The sequence below is a fragment of the Chiloscyllium plagiosum genome, unplaced genomic scaffold, assembly GCF_037043375.1.
Source record: "Chiloscyllium plagiosum isolate Xiang-an unplaced genomic scaffold, Cpla_swu_hap1 HiC_scaffold_4, whole genome shotgun sequence".
Lineage (NCBI taxonomy): Eukaryota > Metazoa > Chordata > Chondrichthyes > Orectolobiformes > Hemiscylliidae > Chiloscyllium > Chiloscyllium plagiosum.
This window is the reverse complement of record NW_028270142.1, coordinates 121,532,160-121,559,187: the sequence shown is the minus strand read 5'-3', so window position 1 is coordinate 121,559,187 and position 27,028 is coordinate 121,532,160. Positions and strand designations below refer to the sequence as shown.

The following is a 27,028-nucleotide window of genomic DNA, read 5'->3' as shown; positions in this document are numbered from 1 at the left end:
ACAAATTTAATTGAGTTTTTTGATATATTCATGAAGGTAGTGCAGTTAGTGTGGTTTACATGGATTTCATAAAGGCTTTTGACAATGTCCTTCATGGAAGGCTGGTTCAAACGGTAAGAGTCCATGGGATCCAAGGAAAGTTGGGAAACTGGATCCGAAATTGGTTTACAAATAGGAGGCAAAGGATGATGGTGGAGGGCTGGTTTTTATGATTGGAAGCCTGTGACCAGCGGAATACTACAGGGATCGGCGCTGGGTCCTTGCTATTTGCTATTTACATTAATGACTTGGATGTGAACGTAGTAGGTATAAATAGTAACTTGGCAGATGAATACAAATGTTGGGGGTGTTGTTGATAGTGAGGAGGATGGTCTCCGGAAACAGTTCAAATTTATCAGGTGTAAATTGGACAGAGCAATGGCAGATGGAGTTTAATCGCAATAAGTGTGAGGTGATGCATTTTAGGAGGTCCAATAAGGAAAGGATACACAATGTTCCTCAGGAGTACTGAGGAACAAAGGGACCTTGATGTACAAGTCTATTGATTCCTGAAAGTGTCAGCACAAGGAGACAGAATGGTGAAGGAGACAAACAGAATCTTCAACAGCATATTGAAGCAATAAATTTGTGTTGCAATTATATAAACATTGGTTAGGCTATAGAATGCTGTTCATCACACTCTTAGAAATACGTGATTGCATTGGAGAAGGTGCAGGGGAGATTCACTAGGATGTTGCATGGGATAAAAAGTGTGAGTTATGAGGAAAGATTGGATAGGCTGGGGTTGCTTTCCTTGGAGCAGAGGAGGCTGAGGGGTATGCAGAATAATGAGAGTTATAGACAGAGTAAATCGTGAGAATCTTTTCCCCATTGGCAAACATGATTGAGTTTTTTGAACAAGTAACAAACAGAATTGATGAGAGCAGAGCACTAGACGTGATCTATATGGACTCCAGTAAGGCATTCGACAAGTTTCCCCATGGGAGACTGGTTGGCAAGGTGAGATCTCATGGAATACAGGGAGAACTTGGCATTTGGATACAGAACTGGCTCAAAGGTAGAAGACAGAGGGTGGTGGTGGAAGGTTGTTTTTCAGACTGGAGACCTGTGACCAGTGGCGTGCCATATGGATCGGTGCTGGGTTCACTACTTTTTATCACTTATATAAATGATTTGGATGTGAGCATTAGAGGTACAGTTAGTAAGTTTGCAGATGACACCAAATTTGGAGGTGTAGTGGACAGTGAAGAAGTTTACCCCAGATTACAATGGGATCTTGATCAGGTGGGCCAATGGGCTGAGGAGTGACAGATGGAGTTTAATTTAGATAAATGCGAGGTGCTGCATTTTGGGAAAGCAAATCTTAGCAGACTTATACCCTTAATGGTAAGGGTCTTAGGGAGTGTTGCTGAACAAAGAGACCTTGGAGTGCAAGTTCATAGCTCCTTGAAAGTAGTCGCAGGTAGATAAGATAGTGACGAAGGTGTTTGGTATGCTTTCCTTTATCAGTCAGACTATTGAGTACAGGAGTTGGGAGGTCATGTTGTGACTGTACAGGACATTGGTTAGGCCACTGTTGGAATGTTGCGTGCAATTCTGTGAAACTTGAAAGGGTTCAGAAAAGATTTACAAGGATGTTGCTAGGGTTGGAGGATTTGAGCTATAGGGAGAGGCTGAACAGGCTGGGCCTGTTTTTCCCTTGGAGCATCAGACGCTGAGGGGTGACCTCATAGAGGTTTACAAAATCATGAATGGCATGGATAGGATAAATAGACAAAGTCTTTTCCCTGGGGTCGGGGAGTCCAGAATTAGAGGGCATAGGTTTAGGGTGAGAGGGGAAAGATATAAAAGAGACCTATGGGGCAACTTTTTGACACAGAGGGTGGTACGTGTATGGAATGAGCTGCCAGAGGAAGTTGTGGAGGCTGATACAATTGCAATACTTAAAAGGCATCTAGATGGGTATATGAAGAGGAAATGTTTGGAGGGATCTAGTGCAGGTGCTGGTTAAGTGGGACTAGATTAGGTTGGGATATCTGGTCGGCAAAGACAGATTGGACCGAAGGGTCTATTTCCGTGCTGTACATCACTATAGCTCTGAGTCTGTGTCCAAGATCAGAAGATGTATGTCTAAATTGAGGAGTAAGTTGTTTAGAGAGGATTGGAGAAAAAGATTTTTTTCCAGAGGGTTGTAGAAATATGGAACATGAGGGTGAGGGTAAGGGTGGTGTAGGCAGGTACTCTCAGAACATTTAAGAAGCATCTGGATGAGAACTTAAAATTCCAGGGTGTAGTAGACAATGGACCAAATGCAGGTGACTGGGATTCATGTAATTTGATGTCTGTTGGTTGGTATAGACGTGGTGGGCTGTCGGGCCTGTTTATGTGCTGTATGACGCTATGACTTCTGGAGTAGGCAGAGAATGGGAACTGGAGCGCACTCAATGAGCCTTCACTATTGAGAGTCAAAGAACTTTGGGAGGTAAAAACTAGCAATATAAAGTCGTTGCTGCTGTTCCTTTATGTATTCTTGAATTCACTGCACAGTGACCAAGTTGTCTGGGCCCTCTCAATGAATTCTTTGTGATGCTTGGTTTTCATTACAGTGAAAACATCGACTTGGGGCAGAGATTGTCTCGACAATGCTGAAGAAACTGTATGCCATTTGTTGTGTGTAAATTATTGGATCTCTTGTGCTGTTTCTGTCCACCATTTATTGTTTGTGTCATGATTTTATACTGTATGATTGTGATCAGCTGCCTCCAAGATTGCAAAGATTTGTTGAAATTTCAATTCAGCTAAAGCTTTGCTTTATGCTAGATTTTGTCATGTATCTCCTGGTGGCTTTTGTCTCACCAGTCTTGGTTTTTCCTGGTGGAAAGACCAAGGACCTCTTTGCAAGTCCTTTGTTGTTGTGGACTTTAGGTTCAACCAGCCACCAGGCAAACTGAGGGCAGCACAGTCCCTCAATGGTTAGCACTGCTGCCTCACAGCGCCATGAACCTGGGTTTGATTCCGCCCTTGGGCGACTGTCTGTGTGGAGTTTGCACATTCTCCCTGTGTCTGCGTGGGTTTCCTCTGGGTGCTCCGGTTTCCTCCCACAGTCCAAAGATGTGCAGGTTAGGTGAATTGGCCGTGCTAAGTTGCCATAGTGTTCAGGGATGTGTAAACTAGGCGTATTAGTCAGGGGAAATTTAGAGTAATAGGCCAGGGGAATGGGTCTGGATGGGTTACTCTTCGGAAGGTTGGTGTGGACTTGTTGGGCCAAATGACTTGTTTCCACATTTGTAGGGATTCTAGATATGTATTTCAAAACAAAAGGCTGAAGTCTGAGAGATTTGAGTGAAGTTCTAACTTGAAAGAGTAAGATTGATGAGATCTTTGATGTTAATTTACTTGTTTAGGTTGCCTTCACTGTTTGGGAGTCAGGTCGATGAGATAAGGTGGTGACTGGTCTTGCAACCAGCAGTACCTATCATGGATTGAGCTGCATGGACTCCTCTACTGACCCATGCTGAGTGATGACATAGTTGAACAAATGCCAGTGTTTGGACTTTGACTGTTGCCACAAAATCTTGTCTTGTTGATGAACCAGAGTGTTGGTGATAAGAAGTTCATGTCTGAAACATACTGAAAAGAGGAGGATTCTGTTGGAGTCTGATATCCCTGCTGTTTCCTTGTCAATTATACACTTCCAGGGATTTGCATTCTTCTGAACTCTGGCATTGAAATGCCCAAGAAAAAACAATTTAGTGCCTACTTAGATTCAGGCTAAAGATTGCTCCAGGTCAGTGTAGAATCCATTTTAGGTTTTATCTGTTCCCTCAAGGTAAGAGGATGTGATCTGATGGCACTGATTTGCTGATTCCTCTTTGGACTGAGCTGGACAGTTGTGAAGTCCTTGCTCATCCCACCAGGAGATTACTGAGGTAGCAGACAAGCTCATGTTTGATGCTGAAACCCACTCTGTGGTGGTGATATTTCTTTGGTACCTCTGCTGCTTGCTTTATTTGTCAGCTTTCATCGATATGCCATGTCTCACTTAGGCCAGCAATGTCACTGTTGGAGCCCCTGAATTCCCAAGCTGTGATACACTCAGGTGATGTGCTGACTTTCCAGCTACAGCATTGATGTGACTAGTGAAGGTTGTCAGTGTTGACTGTGAATGATGCACTGGTTGTAATGCCATTTAATGAAAGGAAGGGTGGATGTGAACAAGAAATAGAACAGAGGTTGAGAAGATCAGTTGAAATTCAGGATTGTGGAAAAAGATTCAGTATTTTCCATCAAAGATAGCCCCTTTCCATCTATGCATTTAATTTAATTTAATTTTTGCAATTAAAACAGTAAACTGCTTTAGGGCCTACAGGTTGGGAATCAGCATGCTGGGGCTCCTGTCATGAGGGTATAACCGCCGTGAGCCACCGTGTTTAGCAGGCTAGATGAGTACATCATCTGTCCTGTTGACCCTGAAAATTACAATTGATAATATTACATCTGATTTCCATTTCTAATCAACTTCCTGCCAGAAACAAGGGGGCAAGCTGCATAGGGTGGCAAGGTGGCTCAGTGGTTAGCACTGCTGCCTCACAGCACCAGGGACGCAGGTTCGATTCTGGCCTCGGGCAACTGACTGTAGAGTTTGTACATTCTCCCCATGTCTGAGTGGGTTTCCTCCGGGTGCTCCGGTTTCCTCCCACAGTCTAAACATGTGCAGGTCAGGTGAATTGGCCATGCTAAATTGCCCAGAGAGTTAGGTGCATTCATCAGAGGGAAATGGGTCTGGGTGGGTTACTCTTCGGAGGGTCGGTGTGGACTTGTTGGGCCAAAGGGCCTGTTTCCATACTGGAGGGAATCTAATCATTCCTTTAAAGGCTGCCAGAAAATTGCTTCAGTATAAACACTCAATCGCAGAACTGCAAGGACATAGCAATAGAGGTAGGTTACTATACAGCATTGTTGCAATATGTTGTAGAACAGTATAAAATTAGAAATGCATGCATGTAGATAGCACAGCACATGTTGTGTGGTTTTTACCCAAGTCTGTGAATTTGAGTTCAAGGCAGACTGTTGAAGAGAAGAACAAGTCAAGAATGGTCTTCTGGCATGGGCTTTTTGTACTATGGTTTGCTACACGTAAATGCCATATGGAGACTAAATGCTACACTGCATGATTTTCATATTCTAATCTCACTACTAAATTATTGAAAGCCTATTTCATAAATTGCATTAACTAATGCTGGTTGGTATGCCTCACATGGGAAAGGGCCCTTGCTGATTTGGCCAGCATTTATTGCCCATCCCTGAATACCCACAGGAAGATGGTTGCTTGCCACCTTTTTGCATTTCTGAGGTCCATCGCATGTAGGCACATTCAGAAAGAGATTTTGACCCAGCGGCAGTGAAGGAACTGTGATATAATTCAAAGTCAGGACTGAGTATGGCTTGGAATGGAATGTGCAGGCAGCTACAACTGGGTAAGAACGAGCGAACCAGTTGCTCTCTTTTCAAACTCCTTAGTTTATCCCAACTAAGGTTTAAATTCCTTTTAGGATGAGACTGTGTATCTCCCTAAGCTACTTAAGCCTTTCCAATTCCAAGGAAACTGTTTCCTGAGGCTGCAGAATCTCTGGTCCTCACTGGTACCCATTTAAAATATTGACTGTTGCTGCCTCATAGCTGGTCGTACTTGCCTCATGCAAGTGTGAGTAAAGTTCATGGGCTTTTACTGTCAACCTACTCTGCCACAGCATTCATTGTTGGATTGGCTACTTTAACTGATATGCTGACCATTTGAAAGAAATATAAATGGCTTCATTTTCATCAAACTTGGGATTACACGGCAAATTTCACTATCTCAGCCCTGAATTAAGGTGGTTTCCTAAATTGCCTTTAATGAGCTTATTGGGATTCTCCCTTAGCACACATATCTAATGGCTAAACCCACCTCACCTGCATCTCCCTGGACACGATGGGCAATTTAGCATGGCTAATCCATCTAATCTGCACACCTTTTGCACTGTGGAAGAAAATCAGAGCGTCTGGACGAAACAGGCGCAAACACAGGGAAAATGTGCAAACCTCACCACAGGCTGGAATCGAACCTGGCATCCCTGGCACTGTGAGGCAACAGTGCTAACCACTGAGCCCCTGTGTAGCTTCCTCTCTATGTTATTTCCTAGAATTCTCTTTTTCCTGTTTTTTTTCTGCTGAAATTTTAGTTCTGCTATCTGCGACTGAATTTTCCTGTATGTTTCAGTATCTTCAGCTTCTATCTGCAGATGTTTACTGCCCATTCTGCAATTTCTGTTTTGTAGCTTTCAGACAGAATACCACCTTGAAGTGTCTTGCAGCACCTTCTGAATCCTACAAGGCCAGTGCCCTAACTTATAATGAGTTTTCTCAGCCTATTCCACGAAGGCATTAACATCAAAACTGGACCTCCTAGCTCTTTATTTTTGCAGACTTCAGAAAAGCTATTTGCAGCTTTTTTTAAGTAGCTTTCAAAGGAAAAAAAAAAATTCCCTACTGCAATTCTTTTGTTAAGCTATGAGAACTCTCAGACTTAAGTCTCCAATTTACTTTGCAACCTGGTGAATGGAAATAAACCAACTCCTTTCTTTTCAACCTTCATGGCCAGTCAACAAAAATAACATCTAGCATAAGGCTATACCTCTTCCTTAATTGAAATGTAGCTAACTACTTTTACAGTAAGCAATAAGGAGCAATCACAAGGTTTCCATGAGTGAAAGAACAAGCAATGTTATTGCTTCCTAAACAACAATCAGAATACTCAGGTGCCGTGAAGGTCCTCATGTTGCCCCAGTGGTAGTGTCCCTACTCCTGTTTCAGGAGAACCTCTTTCAAGTCCCAGCTGCTACAGAGGTGTGTAATAACATCCCTGATTAGAAAAATAGTTTTTTTTTTTAAATTCCCATTGAAACTCATGAAAGAACAATTTGGGAAAATCAGTTGGAGAAAGGCCCTCACTATACGTAGATGGAGAAATGGAAATGGGCTGCTTGTCCGACCACAGGATGGTTTTCTCCTATAGTAGCTGCTCATAGTTTCGCTAATGAACCCAGGAGCATCAAAACCAGCACAGAGTGGGACAGATCAGGTTCAGGAGCTGCCTTTTTACTGGCAATGGGATGTGGGAAGCCAGGATCAACTTTATACCAACATCGGCGTCTGCCGGGTCCACCAGTGATAGTGAGATTGGGGTTTGACAAGCTGCAAAGAAGGTCAGGAAAACTGTGAGGGAGGTTAGAGGAGACAGGGAGGTGGCAGGGCAGTGAAGAAAACAGGAAGGCTACCAAGTGGGTGACAGGCAGGCTGAAACAGGATAGTGGGAGAAAGCGAGGCTGCAAAGTGAGTGGAGTGGAGTGAGAAGAAAATTATGGGGTAGAAAATCTCAAGAGGAGTCCTCAAAAAAAAAAGTGTACTGTGCAGGAACCCCAAGAAAAATAATTAAGATCCACCAACAAGTAGACAGTCTTCTTGCAGTTACCTGGGGCTTCATTCACATACACACAGTATGTACATATATATATACGTACACGTACAGAGGTTCAAAATTAAAAGGTGATAGTCCCTGTGCAATGGAAGATAAAAGATCAGACAACATCTGTTTTTGTAGCTTTCAGACAGAACAATCTTATGTTCTTTGGGTATCCTAAAGGCTTAAGGTTTTAAGCTGAGTGGTTAGTTAGTTGTCTTTTTTTTTTAAGCTGTCAAGGCCAGTTGTAAATATTACAATTACCCTTTACGTTCTCAGTTTTCTGATGTTTCATTCCAGTGCGTGCAGGCAAGCTGGGCATGTTGCTCCTTGGGGAGCACAGAGCTTTCTCAGCCTGTGTTCAGCACTGTGTTGTTAATTGCACCCCCTCTGGTCTAACAAAAAAAAGACCTTCTTGAATTAGCAGCTGGTTTTGTATATTCTCTTGTCTGCTGAGGTTATGTTTACAGACTTCATAATTTCAAGTGATGTTTCATCTCCGAGAAAGAAAATTCTCATCACAATGTAAATCAGATAAGAGATGAGGATCTTTAATGCTTCCCATGGGGTATGGCAATCTGGTTTCATTTCCCTTGGAGAACAAAAATTAATTTCAGATTACTCTGTCTTTATAGTTTAATGGATTTTGGTTTCATGAAGCTTGGCCTTTTTTTAATTCAATCATGTGACGTGGGCATCACTGGTTAGGCTCGGATTTACAGCCCATCACTAATTACCCAGAGGGTGGTTAAGGTGTGGGTCCACAGTTGCATGTTGGACAGACCTGGTAAGGATAACAAGTTTCCTTCCCTAAAGGACGTTAGTGAAATAGATGTATTTTTAGAACAATCGACATGGTTACATGGTTGCCATTGTACTAGCTTTTTCTCTTGTCTTCAGCTTTTCTTTTCCATTCAGATTTCACCACCTGCTCAGAACATTAGCCTGGGATTCTGGATACTTAGTGACATTCCTACCATGACACAGCTTTCCCCCCAATTGTTCGCTTCAGGCCTACAAATATGTTTTCTGCCCCTTGGTGTTGCTTATACAGGTTCCATAGCATGATTTTCTGAATCAATATCCTTCTTCACAATTGCATTGATGTGTTCTTTACTAACAATACTACCACGCCTCCCTCCCTTTATGGCTGTCCTTTCTAAATAAGAATACAGCTGGATGTTTAGTTCCCATTTTGGTCTCCCTTAACCATGTCTCCATAATTGCAACAATATCTGTCTGCGCTGCTAATTAATCAATCTTGTTGGGAATGTTCTATGCATTGAGACACAAAGTCTTTGAGGTGTCCTTTAAATATTGTTAGTCATCTTAGTTTTCTTTTGTACTGTCGCCATATTTATTTTTCTCATATGATTTTTCTGCCTTCCATTTTTGCTTCTCACCTTCCTATGTTTTGTTTCTGTCCTTGTTCTCTTATTTCTGCCTCCCTGCTCTGGTTCCCATCCCTCTACCATTCTTGTCTAAGTGTTCCTAACTTGAGAATGCCTCTCCAAGGCCATTGGTCACAGTCCTGCCCAGACGCAACTCATCCAGCTTCTTAATCATTCCTTCCCTAAAACTAATCCCGGTGACCTACGATTCTGAATTCCTCCCTCCTATGCTATTTTTCCAGCCACACATTCATATGGTATACCTTATTATTTCTATTCTCATTAGATTTGATTTGGTTTGTTGTTGTCTTATGTACTGAGGTAGAGTGAAAAGCTTTGTTTTGCATGAAGTACAGGCAGATCATAATATACAAGTACATACAGTTCATAGGGTGTTGAGGCAGAGCATGGCATACAAGGTTATGGCTGCACAGGTGGTGCGCAAAGACAAGATCGACCTTAGATTTGACATTAGAGAGGTTCATTCATCAGTCTAACTATGGTAAAGAAGAAGCTGTTCTTGAACCTGTTGGTATGCGTGTTTAAGGTTCTGTATCTTCTGCCTGACAGAAGAAATTGGAAGAGAGCATTACTGCGGGTGGGAGGGGTCTTTGTAGGCCTGACAACAGGAAGTGTAGATGGAGTCTATGGATGGGCGGTTGGCACTTGTGATGACCTGGGCTGTGTGCACAATTTTCTGTAGTTTCTTACAATCCTGGGCAGAGCAGTTGGTGTACCAAGCTATTATGCACCCGATAGAATGGTTTCTATGGTGCATGTGTAAAAGTTAGTGAGGGCGTGTATGGACATGCCGAATGTCCTAAGGTGCCTGAGGAAGAAGTGTTGTTGTGCCTTCTTGACCGTCACATCCACCTGGGAGGTCCATGACAAATGGTTAGTGATCATTACTCCTAGGAACTGTCAACTCTCTCCATCTCAGTTCCATTGATGTAGACAGGGGCACGTGTCTTCCTTTTTTCCGGAAGTCAATGATCAGTTCTTTTGTTTTGCTGACATTGACGGAGAGATTGGTATTATGGCACCATGACACCAAGCACTGTATTTCCTTCCTGTATTCTGACTCATCATTTTTTGATATCTTGCCTACAATGGTGGTGTCATCAATGACCTTGTAGATGGCATTTATGCATAATTTGGCCACAGAGTCGTGAGTGTATGGGGAGGACAGTTAAGGGTTGAGTACACATCTTTGCGCAGTGCCAGTGTTGGGGATTATCATGTTGGAGCTGATCTCTTATTGAGATCTGTGGGTCAGAAAGCTGAGAGTCCAGTTGCAGCAGGTAGAACTGAGACCTAGATCATGGAGTTTTGAGATTATAGTGTTGAGGGTGGAGCTGTAGTCAAAAAGCAGGAGCCTGATGTAGGTATCGCTATTATCTAGATGTTCCAGGATGAATGTAGGGCTAGGGAAATGGTTGCACTCTGTCCAACAAAAAGGTCCTTTGGAGCAAGTGATGAGCTGAACGAATTACCCATTCTACATTGAGAATTCTTGACATCTAGCTTGTTGGGCACATTTTGTCAGTTGGAAACTGAGTATTAATGAGGCAAATTGCTATGTAAATTAGGCATTTAGCAAGCTCTATTCCCCCTTAATTGGCAACTCACCTCTGCCGAGCAAGAGACTCACATTATTGAACAGGTTATTGCTGTGTAAGAGCTGCTTGGTAGTACAATCGATGACCCCCTCCATTGGTTTGCTGATACAAAAAGCAGATTGAGGCAATAATTGGCTGATTTGGTTTTGTTCTGCTTTTTGAGTACAAGACCTACATGGGTAAGTTTCCATGGTATTGGATAATGCCAATGTTATAACTTAACTGGAACAGCTTGGCCAGGAGTACAGTTGGTTCTGGAGCATAAGTCTTCATGCTCTTGCCAGATTGTTGTGAGGGCACATAAACCTTTGCCGTCCAGTGCCTCCTCCAGCTGTTTTTTAATGTCACATGGAGTGAATTAATTTGGCTAGAGACTGGCATCTGTGATGCTAAGGACCTCAGATCACCCACTTGGCACTTCTGGCTGAGGATTGTTGCGTCTTTTGTGTCTACAGGAAACTGGATTATGGGAGGATTTAAAACTCTCTACCTCACTCATAATGGACAGCAGAGGTTCAGAATTCAGAGAATAATGGATGTTACATACAGCAAATTTGGACACCCTGTTACGAATGCTCCACTTCTGTTTTAACCACACAGCTTTGAGGCATCTGATTAATCTGCTCTGGAGAAGCAGATCAGTGATTCTATTTAAATAAAGCTGCATCCCTCAGAATTTGGCAGTTATTTAAATCTAACACTATAGACTGTGATTTCCAGGGCTCAGGAAACCTGGCAGCTAAAAGATTATATGTAAACTGCCAAGTGCGATATTTAAATGCTTCCCTGGGCCCTCCAGCTAATACTCTGAAATTTTTAGTCAATTCTCCTCCCTCCCAGCCTGCAATCTCCTAGTCTGTCCACCTTCCTGTTTCTCAGTATAACCAAATCTTTGTGAATGTGCACCGTTCCTCAATTTGCCTGTGACTGAAACCCAGTATCTGTCATGGTCACATTGAATAGCAGAGAAGGTTTGACAGTCCATATGGTCTTCTCCTGCTCCTATTTCTTATGTTCGAACATTCTAAAGTATCTGTTTTTAAATAAGACAGTCTCTTGCTGGCTTTCCAAACCAGTGGAGTTAATTAAAGAGCAAAAACAAAACGCTTTTGAGACAGAAGATATGGCTTGGTTCTTGATCAATACTTTGAATCTGTCTGCTGTGGTGTGGGACCGTAAACAGGAGTGAGATAAAAGAGAAGGTTGAGGCTAGTACAGAATTAAAGAGTCCAAGTTAACTCGACCAGGCAGGCGAGAGCATGGCAAGGACCGAGGCTGATGGTGAGCTTCTTAAACCACTGCAGGCTTTAGAGTCTAGAGACACCCACAATGCTATTAGGAAAGGAGCTCTAGGGTTTAGACTCAGCAACACTGTGGGAACAGTGAAAATGTTCCAAGTCAGGGTGATGTGTGGCTTGAAAAGGAACTTGCAGCTGGTGGTGTTGCCGTATATGTTGTGCTTCACTTGCCCTTGTAGGTGTTAGAGGTTGCAGGTTTAGAAGCGGAGCCTTGATGCAGTGCATTTTATTGATGAGATATGGTGCTACCACAATGTTTGGTGGTGAAGGAACTGAATGTTGATGAAAGGGGTACCAATCAAGTGGTCTTCTTTGCCCTGGATGTTATGAAGTTTCTTGAGTGTTTTTGGAGCTGCACTCATCCAGACTAATGGAAAGTATTCTAGTACACGCTTGACTTTGACTTGTAGATGATGGGCAGGCTTTGGACAATTCAGGGGTGAGTTACTTGCCACAGAATTCCTGGTCTCAGACCAGCTATTTGAGCCACAGTATTACTTTGGTCCAGTTCCGTTCCTAGTTAATGGTAACTAGCAGGACGTTGGTAGAGGGAAGTTCAGCAATGGATAGAATTTGTCCTGTTAAAGGTAACTGTTGCCTGACTGTAGTGGATGTGATGGTTGCTTGCCAGAACAGCCAAAGCCCGGGTGTTGTCCTGGTCGTGTGACATATGAATAGAGACTGTTTCAGTTTTTGTGATGTCGAAGATGGTGCTGAACATTGTGAAATCATGACAGATGTTTGGATTCTGACGTTAGTCAGGGCAGGGTCATTCATGAAGCAGCTGAAGGTGTTCGAGTCTGCAACACAGCCTTGAGAAGCATTTCTACTGATGTCATGGGGCTGAGCTGATTTAGCTTTCAACAGTCACCTTTGTGTTCGATATAAATCCAACCAATGAAGAGTTTTTATTTTGATTCCCATTGATTCTAGACTTAGTAATGCTCCTTGATGCCACAAGTTGCCTTGATGTCAGGGACAAACACTCCCACATCACCTCTGAAGGTCAACTATTTTGTCCATATTTGCAGCAAGGGTGTAATGAGACCCGAGAGTGGGCCTGGCAGAACCCAAACGGAGTGTCAGTGAGCAGGTTATTCTTTCCACGTGCTGTTTGATGACTCCTTCCAATGACTTTGCTGATGATCAAGATTAGACTGACAGGGCAGCAATTCACTGGGTCGGATTTGTTCTGCCGTCTGTACACAGGATATAAGACCATAAGACATAGGAGCGGAAGTAAGGCCATTCGGCCCATCGAGTCCACTCCGCCATTCAATCATGGCTGATGGGCATTTCAGCGCCACTTACCCGCATTCTCCCCATAGCCCTTAATTCCTTGTGACATCAAGAATTTATCAATCTCTGCCTTGAAGACATTTAGCGTCCCGGCCTCCACTGCACTCTGCGGCAATGAATTCCACAGGCCCACCACTCTCTGGCTGAAGAAATGTCTCCGCATTTCTGTTCTGAATTTACCCCCTCCAATTCTAAGGCTGTGTCCACGGGTCCTAGTCTCCTCGCCTAACGGAAACAATTTCGTAGCGTCCACCCTCTCCAAGCCATGTATTATCTTGTAAGTTTCTATTAGATCTCCCCTTAATCTTCTAAACTCCAATGAATACAATCCCAGGATCCTCAGTCATTCCTCATATGTTAGACCTACCATTCCAGGGATCATTCGTGTGAATCTCCGCTGGACATGCTCCAGTGCCAGTATGTCTTTCCTGAGGTGTGGGGACCAAAACTGGACACAGTACTCCAAATGGGGCCTAACCAAAGCTTTATAAAGTCTCAGTAGCACAACGGTGCTTTTATATTCCAACCCTCTTGAGATAAATGACAACATTGCATTCGCTTTCTTAATTACGGACTCAACCTGCATGTTTACCTTTAGAGAATCCTCAACTAGCACTCCCAGATCCCTTTATACTTTGGCTTTATGAATTTTCTCACTGTTTAGAAAGTAGTCCATGCTTGTATTATTTTTTCCAAAGTGCAAGACCTTGCATTTGCTCACATTGAATTCCATCAGCCATTTCCTGGACCACTCCTCCAAACTGTCTAGATCCTTCTGCAGCCTCTCCACTTCCTCAGTACTACCTGCCTGTCCATCTAACTTTGTATCATCGGCAAACTTCACTAGAATGCCCCCAGTCCCTTCATCCAGATCATTAATATATAATGTGAACAGCTGCGGCCCCAACACTGAACCCTGCGGGACACCACTTGTCACCGGCTGCCATTCCGAAAAAGAACCTTTTATCCCAACTCTCTGCCTTCTGTCAGACAGCCAATCCTCAATCCATACCAGTAGCTCACCTTGAACACCAAGGGCCCTCACCTTGCTCAGCAGCCTCCCGTGTGGCACTTTATCAAAGGCCTTTTGGAAGTCTAGGTAGACCACATCCACTGGGTTTCCCTTGTCTAACCTACTTGTCACCTCTTCAAAGAATTCCAACAGGTTTGTCAGGCACGACCTCCCCTTAGTAAATCCATGTTGACTTGTTCTAATCCGACCCTGCTCTTCCAAGAATTTAGAAACCTTATCCTTAATGATGGATCCTAGAATTTTACCAACAACCGAGGTTAGGCTAATTGGCCTACAATTTTCCATCTTTTGTCTTGATCCTTTCTTGAACAAGGGGGTTACCACAGTGATCTTCCAATCATCCAGGACTTTCCCTGACTCCAGTGACTTTTGAAAGATCTCAACCAACGCCTCTGCTATTTCCTCAGCCACCTCCCTCAGAACTCTAGGATGTAGCCCATCGGGGCCAGGAGATTTATCAATTTTAAGACCTTTTAGCTTTTCTAGCACTTTCTCTTTTGTAATGGCAACCATACTCAACTCAGCCCCCTGACTTCCTTTAATTGTTGGGATATTACTCATGTCTTCCACTGTGAAGTTCTCCAGCTATTTCCTTATCTCCCATCACTAGCTTTCCAGCATCAGTTTGAAGTGGCCCAGTGTCTACTTTTGCCTGTCGTTTGTTTCTTATGTATTGAAAGAAACTTTTACTATCATTTCTAATATTACTGGCTAGCCTACCTTCATATTTGATCCTCTCCTTCCTTATTTCTCTCTTTGTTATCCTCTGTTTGTTTTTGTAGCCTTCCCAATCTTCTGTATTCCCAGTGCTCTTAGCCACTTTATAGGATCTCTCTTTTTCTTTAACATATTTCCTGACTTCCTTTGTCAGCCATGGCTGTCTAATCCCTCCCCGGATAATCTTTCTTTTCTTGGGGATGAACCTCTGTACAGTGTCCTCAATTATACCTACAAACTCCTGCCATTTTTGCTCTACTGTCTTCCCTGCTAGGCTCTGCTTCCAGTCTATTTTCGTCAGTTCCTCTCTCATGCCCTCATAATTACCTTTATTTAACTGTAACACCATTACATCCGATTTTGCCTTCTCTCTTTCAAACTGCAGACTGAACTCTACCATATTATGATCGCTGCTTCCTAAGTATTCCCTTACTTTAAGATTTTTTATAAAGTCTGGTTCATTATATAGCACTAGGTCCAGAATAGCCTGCTGGAAATGTGTTGCTGGAAAAGCGCAGCAGGTCAGGCAGCATCCAGGGAACAGGAGAATCGACGTTTCGGGCATAAGCCCTTCTTCAGGAATGAGGAAAATTTGTCCAGCAGGCTAAGATAAAAGGTAGGGAGGAGGGACTTGGGGGAGGGGCGTCGGAAATGTGATAGGTGGAAAGAGGTCAAGGTGAGGGTGATAGGTCAGACTGGGGTGGGGGTGGAGAGGTCGGGAAGAAGATTGCAGGTTAGGAAGGCGGTGCTGAATTTGATGGATTTGACTGAGACAGGGTGGGGGGAGGGGAAATGAGGAAACTGGTGAAATCCGAGTTCATCCCTTGTGGTTGGAGGGTTCCTAGGCGGAAGATGAGGCGTTCTTCCTCCAACCGTCGTTTTGTTGTGGTCTGACGATGGAGGAGTCCAAAGACCTGCATATCCTTGGTGGAGTGGGAGGGGGAATTGAAATGTTGAGCTACAGGTTGGTTGGGTTGGTTGGTCCGGGTGTCCCAGAGGTGTTCTCTGAAACGCTCCGCAAGTAGCCGGCCTGTCTCCCCAATATAGAGGAGGCCACATTGGGTGCAGAGGATGCAATAGATGATGTGTGTGGAGGTGCAGGTGAATCTGTGGCGGATATGGAAGTTTCCTTTGGGGCCTTCCCCTGGATGCTGCCTGACCTGCTGCGCTTTTCCAGCAACACATTTCCAGCTCTGATCTCCAGCATCTGCAGACCTCACTTTCTCCCCAGAATAGCCTGCTCCCTTGTGGGCTCCATGACAAGCTGTTCCAAAAAGCTATTCTGTAAGCATTCCATGAATTCCCTTTCTTTGGATCCATTGGCAACATTATTTACCCAGTCCACCTGCATGTTGAAGTCTCCCATGATCACCATGACCTTGCCTTTCTGACATGCCTTCTCTATTTCCCGGTACATGTTGCGCCCCTGGTCCTGACCACTGTTAGGAGGTCTGTACATAACTCCCATTATGATTTTTTTGCCTTTGTGGTTCCTCAATTCCACCCACACAGAATCCACATCATCCAACCCTATGTCATTCAGTGCCATAGATTTAATTTTGTTCTTAACTAACAAGGCAACCCCACCCCCTCTGCCCATTTCCCTGTCTTTTCAATAAGTTGAAAATCCTTGGATGTTTAACTGCCAGTCCTGAACCCCTGCAACCGCGTCTCTGTGATGCCTACTACATCATAATCATTCACGATGATCTGTGCCATTAGTTCATCTGCTTTGTTATGAATGCTACGAGCATTCAGGTAAAGTGCCTTAATGCTAACATTCTTATCATTAGAGATATTGGAAGTCATGAGATGTCCTAAGTTATCCTTCCTTTTTGCTGCATTCCCAGTCTGCCTCAAGTTTAAATCCGCCTGCACATATGCTATTCTCGACAAATTTCCGCACTATCTGGTAACGTTGGAGCTGGAATGGGACAGCTTGTCTCGGAGTACAGCTAGTTCATTAGCATAAATTTTCAGTGCTGTTCAGTTCATCGGAGATGTGGTACTTTTACTTTGCACAGCAAATACAAATATTGCACAGAATTATGAATTTACTCAGTTTCAAACTTTGTCATGAGTTTCAATATATTATAATTATGTCTCTAAGTAATCTGCAATGCTTTATTTTCTTTGTATTCCCAGTTTCAGTTGTCCCTACTCTTCAGTATTGTGTCTAATTTAATTAATAAACTTTTAATTTTTTTCTGCTGATTAATGCACTTTGATCATAAGAATTGCCTGACAAACTCTCATTTTACAATATCATTAATCAGCAATATCAGTTTGTTTTCCTCACCTCAGTTAACTGGGCTTTGTGTTACACTTCAGTTTACTTGGGTTGCTACTGAGATGTTTTACAACATTATGCCACATCTGGTAGCCCTCCTGTTCGAACTAGTTTGAATTGCTGTTGATTGGAGAAGTTTGATGTATGGTTTTCTGGGTGACTCTCTCAAGGATTAAAAATTGTTTTGATTTTAATTCATCTCATGCTGGAGAGAGTAAATCTGCTTAATTTCATTATGTTCAATATTATTCCAAACTGGAATGTGATTGATTTTAATGGAGGACTATTACAAGATAAACTTCTATTCATGTAAATGTAAATACGTAATTTGTTTTTTGAAAAAGTATATATATTTCTGTCTGCAGGTTTTTTCATTTTACATGCTCCATCTCATCATGAGTTAGGTTCCATGACACTGGGAGTCCATTGGTATCCTTCCCACATTTTCATCTTTAAAGATTAAGTGTAGACAATTACATTTATTCTGGAAAGAGAGCGTTAAAGCCTAATTTGATTCTATCTTCATTCAATATCTGCATGGCCACAGGAGACAGAGGAAATTCGGTGGCTTCCATTTAGTGTCTTTGAAATCACTAGAATCGATAAGTTAAAGGACTAACTTTAACCTGTGCTGTCCCTGCTTTGAAATCTTCAGCATTCTTTTTCGTTCAGTCATGGGATATGGGTACCACTGGCTGGGCCAGCATTTATTACCCACCCGCAGTTGCCCTTGAGGAACTGATGGTGAGCTGCGACTAGTTAACACTAATACAGATTATCTTTTCAGGTTATGCCATGCTTTGAGGAGATTTCGAATAACACTTGCATTCTCTCTCCATCAATTTGTTTTTCTTCAAAGATGAAATCTTATCAGCTTGGGGAAAAAAGTGATTCCTTCAAATAACGTGTTGCTGTTTTTTTTAATATTGCTTAAATGTTTTGTGGGTGAATTGGGAGAGTTTCTTTAAATTAGGCCATTGAAGTGTCACTCCCCAACTTAAAATGAGTAAAACTCAACCACTGTTTTTCACAGTTAAAAATCACACGACACCAGGTTATAGTCCAACAGGTTTAATTGGAAGCACTAACTTTCGGAGCATCGCTTCTTCATCAGGTGGTTGTGGAGGACACAATTGTAAGACATAGAATTTATAGCAAAAGTTTAGTGTGATGTAACTGAAATTATACATTGAATAATACCTTGATTGTTTGTTGAGTCTTTCATCTGTTCAAATACCATGATAGTTTCACTTCTTCCATGTGTCAATCACAAAATGTTTTTAAACGTTACATTCTCAGGTTGACTGTAACAATGGGTGTTAGCCAGACAATATGTTGAAAGTGTTAGCCTCTGTGTTCTGTCTGTGCCATAATGTTTAGACTAATTCTAATCTAAATACATCCAAATCATGACTATTTTTCGCCATTGCCAAGGCATGCAACTTCTTTGTAAAAGTTGAGAAAGCTCGTTGGAAGACCCAAGTCCTTAGTCAAGACAATGGTAAGGTTGATAGGAATCCAAGAAAATTAATGTCAAGATTGACCTTTACATCTTATAACTGTTCCAAGATGGGGAATAGTGAAGGAAGGGAAGAGTTCCCCAGATTTGATCCCAGGAATGATGATTTGCAGTTGGTTATGTTTAGAGTTGGAAACTGACAATGCAAGGAGAGGGCCAGATGTGGAAGACACAGTATTTGTTGTGAAGGAGGAACAAAAGAGAAAAGCTTTGAGAAGCCCTGACAATGCTGAAAAACAGCAAAAGCAAAGTCATAACAGAAAAAGTGCATCCTAAAGGTGACTTAGTCATGGACTAGGCATTGTTCTTTTAACATGAAGTGTTACAATTCTGTTTGTTGCCTGGAAAAATGTCGGAATTATTTAATTGTGTCCAACCATGGTCCATCTTGGTTATGGTTGTCTTGCTTTCATTAATAAGAAGTGTGGAGCATGAAATTCCGTTCTCTCATATCAGACGTTTTTTATTCTTTCTATTAGGGGAACACAAATGTCACCTCGGAGGATTGTATGCAGCATGTATACCGATGGCATGAAAATCTCTGCCGAGCTTTACTTTCTGCTTACAAAGGACTTCTTTGCTACTTCAGTGCAATCATGAAACAGATCCCAGAACTTCATCAGATTCAACTGGGTAAGAGAAGTGGATTTTTAAAGTGTAATATTGCTGTTGTCTTCCACTTCACCGCTTTAGCTTACCCATGCTAAACTGCAGTTTCACTGGTATCAATTTTACCATACTGTGAGGCCAGGCATTGTCATGGTTATGTTACTGAGCTGAGAGAATATGGGCTCAAATTTCACTCCAGGTTTGGGAAATGTATTTTTTAGGCCATTTGCAACTTGTACAACCTGAACCCATGACCTCTCATATCTCTACCATGTTTTCAAGCACTGTGGATCTGAATGATCAAGATTCAGGTCTGCTACCTTCCTGGGGATGGGGAAGGATGAGTGCTGATGAGATTAGAAAGCCCATTAGGGTTGCTGCCTATGCCCCTACATCAATTTATATGCCTCTCCACATTCCCTTATCCACCCCTTGTATCATTCAGGCCACTTCATCCTTATTTACAATATTAGGGCGGCACGATGGCAGTGATTAGCACTGCTGCCTCACAGTGCCAGGGTCCAAGGTTTGATTCCAGCCTTGGGCAACTGTCTGTGTAGAGTTTGCACATTCTTCCCATTTCTGTGTGGGTTTCCTTCGGGTACTCTGGCCTGCTGTGTTTTTCCAGCACAACATTTTTCAACCATAGTTCTTAGGTGCATTAGTCAGGGGGTGGTGGTGGGTTACTCTTCGGAGGGTCAGTGTGGACTTGTTGGGCTGAAGGGCCTGTTTCCACACTGTAGATAATCTAATCTAGATGCCATGGGAAAACAGTGGGAAGGCTTTGAAATGGGCATTCAAAAATAAACCCCAAACAATCAAATAAAGATGTCACACAATAAACCTCCATTTGTACTGCTTTGAAAAAGATTTAGCGAAAGTTATATTTTTTCAACTGGTCACTGAGTTGTGAAAAACAAGCATCTAGTCATAAACCATGCTAAAGGCCAATAATTATCCATCAACCTATGAAAGCTACCAAAATGGAGAAACAGCCCTTTGCTTAGTTAAACACATCAATAGTATCTGAGACTTAGTCAAGCATTTGTGAAAGGCTCGGCCATCAAGACAATCCATGCGTGCACAGCAGATAGCTAGGGTTTATTTTTTAAGCTACATCAGATAACCTCAAGGAATTCTAAGATCCAGAGAAATTGTTTTTAAAGCTTTGGGATTGTAAAAATTTCAATCACTTCAGATCATGCCAAAATAATTATCCAGCACAATTCTACACCATTTGAATGTAGAGGCATCATACTTTCACATCTATAAAAAGTACTCTTGTAGCTTAGCATGTGCACAATGTTGGTCAGTGCAATTGTCAATCTGCCTTGCAGGACAGTACCCAATGATCGATCACTGCAGTTAACACTCGTCTCACTTAGAAGTTCAAATCTAACCGTGATAGTTAAATATTTTGTCAAAATATTTGACACTTACCTGCCAGAATGTTTCCACTATTGACATTGGCTAGGCCACTTTTGGAATATTGCATGCAGTTCTGGTCTCCTTCCTATCCAAGTGAAACTTGAAAGGGTTCAGAAAAGATTTACAAGGACGTTGCCATTGTTGGGGATTTGAGCTATAGGGAGAGGCTGAATAGGCTGGGGCTGTTTTCCCTGGAGCATCGGAGGCTGAGTGGTGACCTTATAGAGGTTTATAAAATCATGAGGGGCATGAATAGGATAAATAGACAAAGTCTTTTCCCTGGGTTGGGGGAGTCTAGAACTAGAGGGCACAGGTTTAGGATGAGAGGGGAAAGATATAAAAGAGACATAAGGGGCAACGTTTTCACGCAGAGGGTGATACATGTATGGAATGAGCTACCAGCAGAAGTGGTGGATGCTAGTACATTTGTAACACTTAAAAGGCATCTGGATGGGCGTATGAATAGGAAGGGTTTGGAGGGATATGGGCCAGGTGCTGGCAGATGGGACTAGATTAGGTTGGGATATCTGGTCGGCATGGACGGGTTGGATGGAAGGGTCTGTTTCCGTGCTGTATGTCTCTATGACTCTAATCAACATGTTTCCAGAAGCTGTCAAAATCTGCATCGCCCAATGAAAATATATGGGACTTGCAAGACAACTTTTCCCTTGGCCTGTCAGTGGTGACCTCGGCATCATTGACTGTGCATACAAAATCACAAACTAAACATACCTCCCCACTCCCCCACCCCCACCCCAACTACTTCCTTCTTTGGAAAGTTTATTTAGGTACCTTTTTAGGAGGCAATTCATGTTTTTGGTTGAGTGACTTCGTTTTTGAAAATTTTCAGTTACATTCCTTATTTCTTTGGGAGACAAAGACTCATACTTACAACTTCAAATCAGATGGTAACTTGAGAATATCATTTCAGTGTTATAAAATCTGTAAATTTTTACAACTTCACAATTTCAATACAATTGTCCATGCAGCTATCAGACTACAATTAAAATTGAATTGTTCTACATGATGTCCTTTCGATATATAATTCCAATCCCACACCAATGGTATTGACTCTTCACTCAACTCTGAATTGGCTGCTGCCACCCTCCCCTTCCCAGGAATATTCATGTTGGGCAATAAATGCAGTCCTTGCCAATGACTCACTTCTTGAGAATGTCCAAATGGCATTTCATACTGAGAAACCTATTCTGTATAAGTAATGTCAGAAGTGGGATTTGAGCCTGTGTGCCTTTAAAATGACTGAGGAAGTGAGGACTGCAGATGCTAGAGATTAGAGTTGAAAAGTTTGGCACTGGAAAAGCACAGAAGGTCAGGCAGCATCCATGGAGCAGGAGAATTGGTGTTTCGAGCATATGCCCTTCGTCAGGAATTTTGGGGCTTATGCCCAGAACATCAATTCTCCTATTTCCGGGATGCTGCCTGACCTACTGTGCTTTTCCAGCACCATACTTTTCAACTATTTTTAAAATGACCACTAGCTTATGGCAAGGCACAAATTAAGAGTCTGAATCCAGCACCCTAAATCACTCATCTGTCCTTGCATAGAGTTGCTGCTTCCATGTTATGTCCATAATCTTGCTCTTTTTAACTGCCACCCATCTCTCATTGCTTACTCTTGCTGCATAAGCACAATATGAGGATTGAAGCACATTGACATATACATTGTGGCCTCTTTTTCTACTTTGAAAAAGGCAGTACTTTTACTCTTATTTGCCTGTGGCTGAAAGTAGTTGTATGATATAATAAAGGAGCTGAATATTTTGGCAAATCGACCACATCTTTTTCTTTAAAAATAAATTAAGTACTTCATTCATAAATTATCTAAAAGCAAATGCAGGTGTAAACAGTTCAATTCTATGAAGAAAATATTGTGGAATTTTGACATCCCTCATTAGAGCTTTAATAAAGTTGCAACAAAAAAATGTTTCTAAATTTGAAAGGAAACTATTTGCATTCCCATTCAGGCCACAATGGTATCTTGAAAGTTAACAGACCTTCATTGTACATTGGCAGAAAGACTTAAATGGTGGCCTCTCCCCACTACGCCTTGGTGATAGATGTCCCAAGCATGTTCTGGATAAGGGAGGGGGGAAGAACATACCTAACATTGCCCTCATCCAGATGCTCACCTTTGTATGCAGCTGCACCAAGTTGTGTGTAGATCCTCAGTACACAAACAACAAGTGTCACTACATGCTGAGGATGTACCCATCCCTAGCGTTGCGAAGGATGCCAAGTAATTGGACCGTTACGTATCACTTGTTCTTCATGGAAACATTTGCCGAGAAAACCCTTGACAACAAGTCCATCAGGCAGTGTCAGCATGTAATGTCCTGCAGAGAAAGGAGAGGATCAATTCTGTCAGGTGGGTCCCTGAGCAGACTGTATTTTGAAAAATACCTCCTAGCTTGAACTTTCCATTAAGCACCAAATCATAGCTTGGACTGGTGGTGAGAGGGGCAGTACCTGTCAGGTCCTTCATACATACCTGTACACTCCGTACCACTGCTTGCTGCCCTTAAGAAGATTGTGGTGGTGAAGACGCTGTCACACATCTCTTTTTGGAAATTGCCTTTGCATAGAAAGCCCAGCAACTGATAAGGGTATTTCTCTCGAGGTTTATCCCGAGCAGGTCTGTGATGGAGGACCCTGTGCTGTATGGGCTTCCCTGGGACACACACTGATGGAGCCTGGAGGACTACCAATTAAGTGAAAGATACTCCTTGGTCTGCCTGAAACTTTTTGATCCTCCAGTACAAAAGGTTGACCTCAACCCAGTGTTACAGACTTGTATATCTTAAAGATAACAGGGTACCTTTTGCAGGTTAGTACTAACTCTCTACTGTGTGGATGGAAATGGGTTTCTAAACTGCCATCCACGTTTGACATCTGATGGCAGCGAAGATACAGCAGCACATAGAAATGGTGCAGCTATTTTCAAAGTTAGCTAATATGTGTTTTAATTGAAGTGTCATTATTTGACTTCACTGTTCATGTGCCATAAGTGACCCATTCTTTGTTCACGAATGTACTCTGGGGTATAATTCATATCCAGTGAGTTTGCTAAACAACCAAGATGCAATTGATGTAAAGCTAGATCTAAACATAAAATACATCACACAGCTCTTCATTCCAAAACTTATTCCTCCAGGTAAGTTTAAACATTAGAATGCTGCAAGTTAGAAAGTTGATTTTGAATGTGAACTACATTGAATGGCACCATTTTGAACTGAGATAGAAATTTCAGATCACTGCCGCAAAATTTATCCCACAACCTCATTTTCATAAGAAGTGCACTTAAAGATAATGCAATCATCAAAATGACCATTATTGGCAAACAAAAGACTGCCGCTGCAGAAAATGCACAAGTTTGTCGGTATCTGTTAAACAAAAAAAGGTAAAAATTTTTAGGCATATACCGTATCTCGCAATATTTCTATCAAACGTCTACACCAATAATATTAACTTGGCTTTTTTCTGTCAGATATTGGTGGGGTTTGTTTTTTGAAGCTTAAAAAAAGTTAACATCAGATGTGAAGTAGAGAGCCCAGGGAACAATGGTGATGGATAAAATTGCATCTTCTTCACGCTTCATGATTCAGATTCCATTTGCAGTCTTTTTTCTGTCTATACATTATCACACAATGTATGATAGTGACTTTGTAATTGAGGGATAGAATTCTGATCGTATTTTTTTTTGCTATCAGAGGACTGCCTCATCGAAGAAACATTGTGCCAGCTTCGCATTAACTTGCAGGTAAGGGCTTTATTACCTATTCTAAAAGTGTCAGTTTTATATTTGAATGAAATTGAACTTTGGCAATTGGGAAAAAATGGGCAGGAGCAGATCATCCACCCACTACTGTTCATTTAAAATTTCTGCCAAAGTCAAATTTTAATTTTCACAGTGACTTAAATCTTGGGCAGCTCAGTGGTTAGCACTGCTGCCTCACATTGCCAGGGACCCGGTTTGATTCCAGCCTCGGGCGACTGTCTGCGTGGAGTTTACGCATTCTCCCAGTGTCTGCGTGGGTTTCCTCCAGGTGCTCTGGTTTCCTCTCACAATCCAAAGATGTGCAGGTTAGGTGAATTGGCTGTGCTAAATAGTCCGCAATGTTCAGGGATGTGTAAGTTGGATGCATTAGTCAGTGGTTAAATGTAGGGAAATGGGTCTGGGTAGGTTACTCTTCGGAGAGTCGGTGTGGTCTTGTTGGACTGTTTCCATACTGTAGGGATTCTATGATTCTATCTAATAGAGTCAAGAATGAAGGTATATAGGTTCGGAACAAATAAATTTATAGAAAGCAGCAAGTATTTTCTGTGAGGTATAAAATAGCAACAGAAATATAAATTAGGATAATATTTTAAAAGCTGTTTAGAATAATTATCTGTGACAGTAGATATTCTTCTAACGAGCTGCAGCTGCCCAAACTCCCAACATCACATTGTCTATTCCACACAGAGTAGAGGAGATGCTGTAAATGCAGAAAACACAATGCAAAGTCAATGGATGAACTTGCAGATGGGCATTGGTGCAAGTGCTGTTTCTAATTTATATGAGCAGCTTATTAAATGATCATATTTGGCAATACCAAACCAGGTGTAGTAGTTCAAATCTGAAGAGACTGGTTAGAAACAGAAAAATAAGTTGAACCAAAAACTTAACATGTCAGGTAAAAGATTAAAAGATATGGCTGATTATAAAAACTGAGTCATCAGTCCTGAATTAAATGAGCAAAGAGTTAAGATGAAAGGCTTCAGAAGATTGTCTTGGATACATTCAGTTGTCTGAAAAGCTATCAGAATGCAGAGTTTGTAAAACAATCAAGTACAAGTCAGTAAACGTCTGCTTAAAATCATATAGTAGCATTAAAATACCATAACGTGAACACATTATCCAATTTTGGTTACTTTGACACAAAGGTGATACTTGAGGATGTGACAAGAAAAGCCTTTAGATTCAGAAGATTGAGTTATACTGAGAAAGTGCTTACAATATTGAAAGGGGGTAACTGAGAGATAAACACTGCACAGGTATGCCCTCTCCACTATACAAGCATGACGGGTATCACTGATCGTTTATTCCAACAATATCAATGGATTTGTTCTTTTTGAAAGATCCTGTATCCACTGTTTTGTGACTTTCTCAAAATGCATTCTGTGGACTTCAGGATGTGAGAGGATTTGCGAGACTTTTCGATCTCCATTCTTTAGGTTTAACGCACCATTTGGACGTTCCCTAAGAAATGTGATGCTTCTTCTTACCGATCCTTGATTAACTAGCAGATTTTCTGTTTGTGTGTATTGATGCGTTGTTTTTTCACCCATGTCTAGTTGACTAACATTGTTTTTCAAAAATTAAGTGAAGAGATCTCAGGAGAATGCTGCATTATTTTGTTGGTTATTGTTTCTCACTGTGATGTTATGTGCTATTGTCCACTTATGAGTATTCCTGCTGCCACTGTTGATATGTCAAAATATAATGGAAAGAAGCATTTTGTGTTCTTAAACTCAACTATTTCTGAATTCTAAAAATAGTGAATCAATTGATGAGGTAACACATTCACCATAGTTCCAATTTTAGAATTAAAGAATATTGCAGGTGTAGAAATAGTCCAAAATAAATTGTGCAGGAAAATGTTTTGAGAACAGTTTGAATGATCTGTCAGGGCCTTGTAACCATTTTGAGCATTCTCAGGGTAATACATTCTCACTATAATCTCCAACCGTTGTATGTGATAGAGTGTGACATCTACAGGAGTAAAAGGTACTGCAGATACCAGTGAGGTGAATGAGTTTATGCTGCTCGTTACCACACTTTTGTCGCATTTTTATCCTCCAATGTGTTTGTTTGTTCAAAGGAAAAGCAGCAAATCTGAATATGCAAGGAATATATAAATCAAGAGCAAGTAAAGGAGACAATAAGAAACTGCTAAACATTTAAATGCCAGATGGTGGAATTTGAATTCAATAAAAATCTGGAATTAAGAGTCTAATGATGAAAATGAAACCGTTGCCAATTGTCAGGAAAAAAAACCCCAGCTGGTTCATTAATGTTCTTTTGGGAAGGAAACTGCCATCTTTACCTGGTTTGGTCTATGTGTAACTCCAGACCCACAACAATGTGGTTTTCTCTTAAATGCCCTCTATGTAATTCGAGATGGGCAATAAATACTGGCCTTATGTGTGATGCCCTCATTCCTATGAATGAATGAAAAAAAAATATTTTGAATACCCAGTTAAACAACTTAATAATAAAAATAAAATTAAAGTAATGGAATTACTCAAATATTTTTGAAAACAAAT

General features: G+C 41.7%; 1 protein-coding gene across 1 annotated transcript in view; it reads left to right on the top strand.

Moving 5' to 3' along the window:
* fam135b (family with sequence similarity 135 member B) overlaps positions 1-27,028 on the top strand; it is a 374,606-nt gene that overhangs the window by 245,707 nt on the left and 101,871 nt on the right. The window contains exons 8-9 of the mRNA XM_043687860.2: positions 19,144-19,297; positions 24,430-24,479. Coding sequence (XP_043543795.2) covers positions 19,144-19,297; positions 24,430-24,479 — 204 coding nt within the window. The remainder of the gene's footprint in view (positions 1-19,143; positions 19,298-24,429; positions 24,480-27,028) is intronic.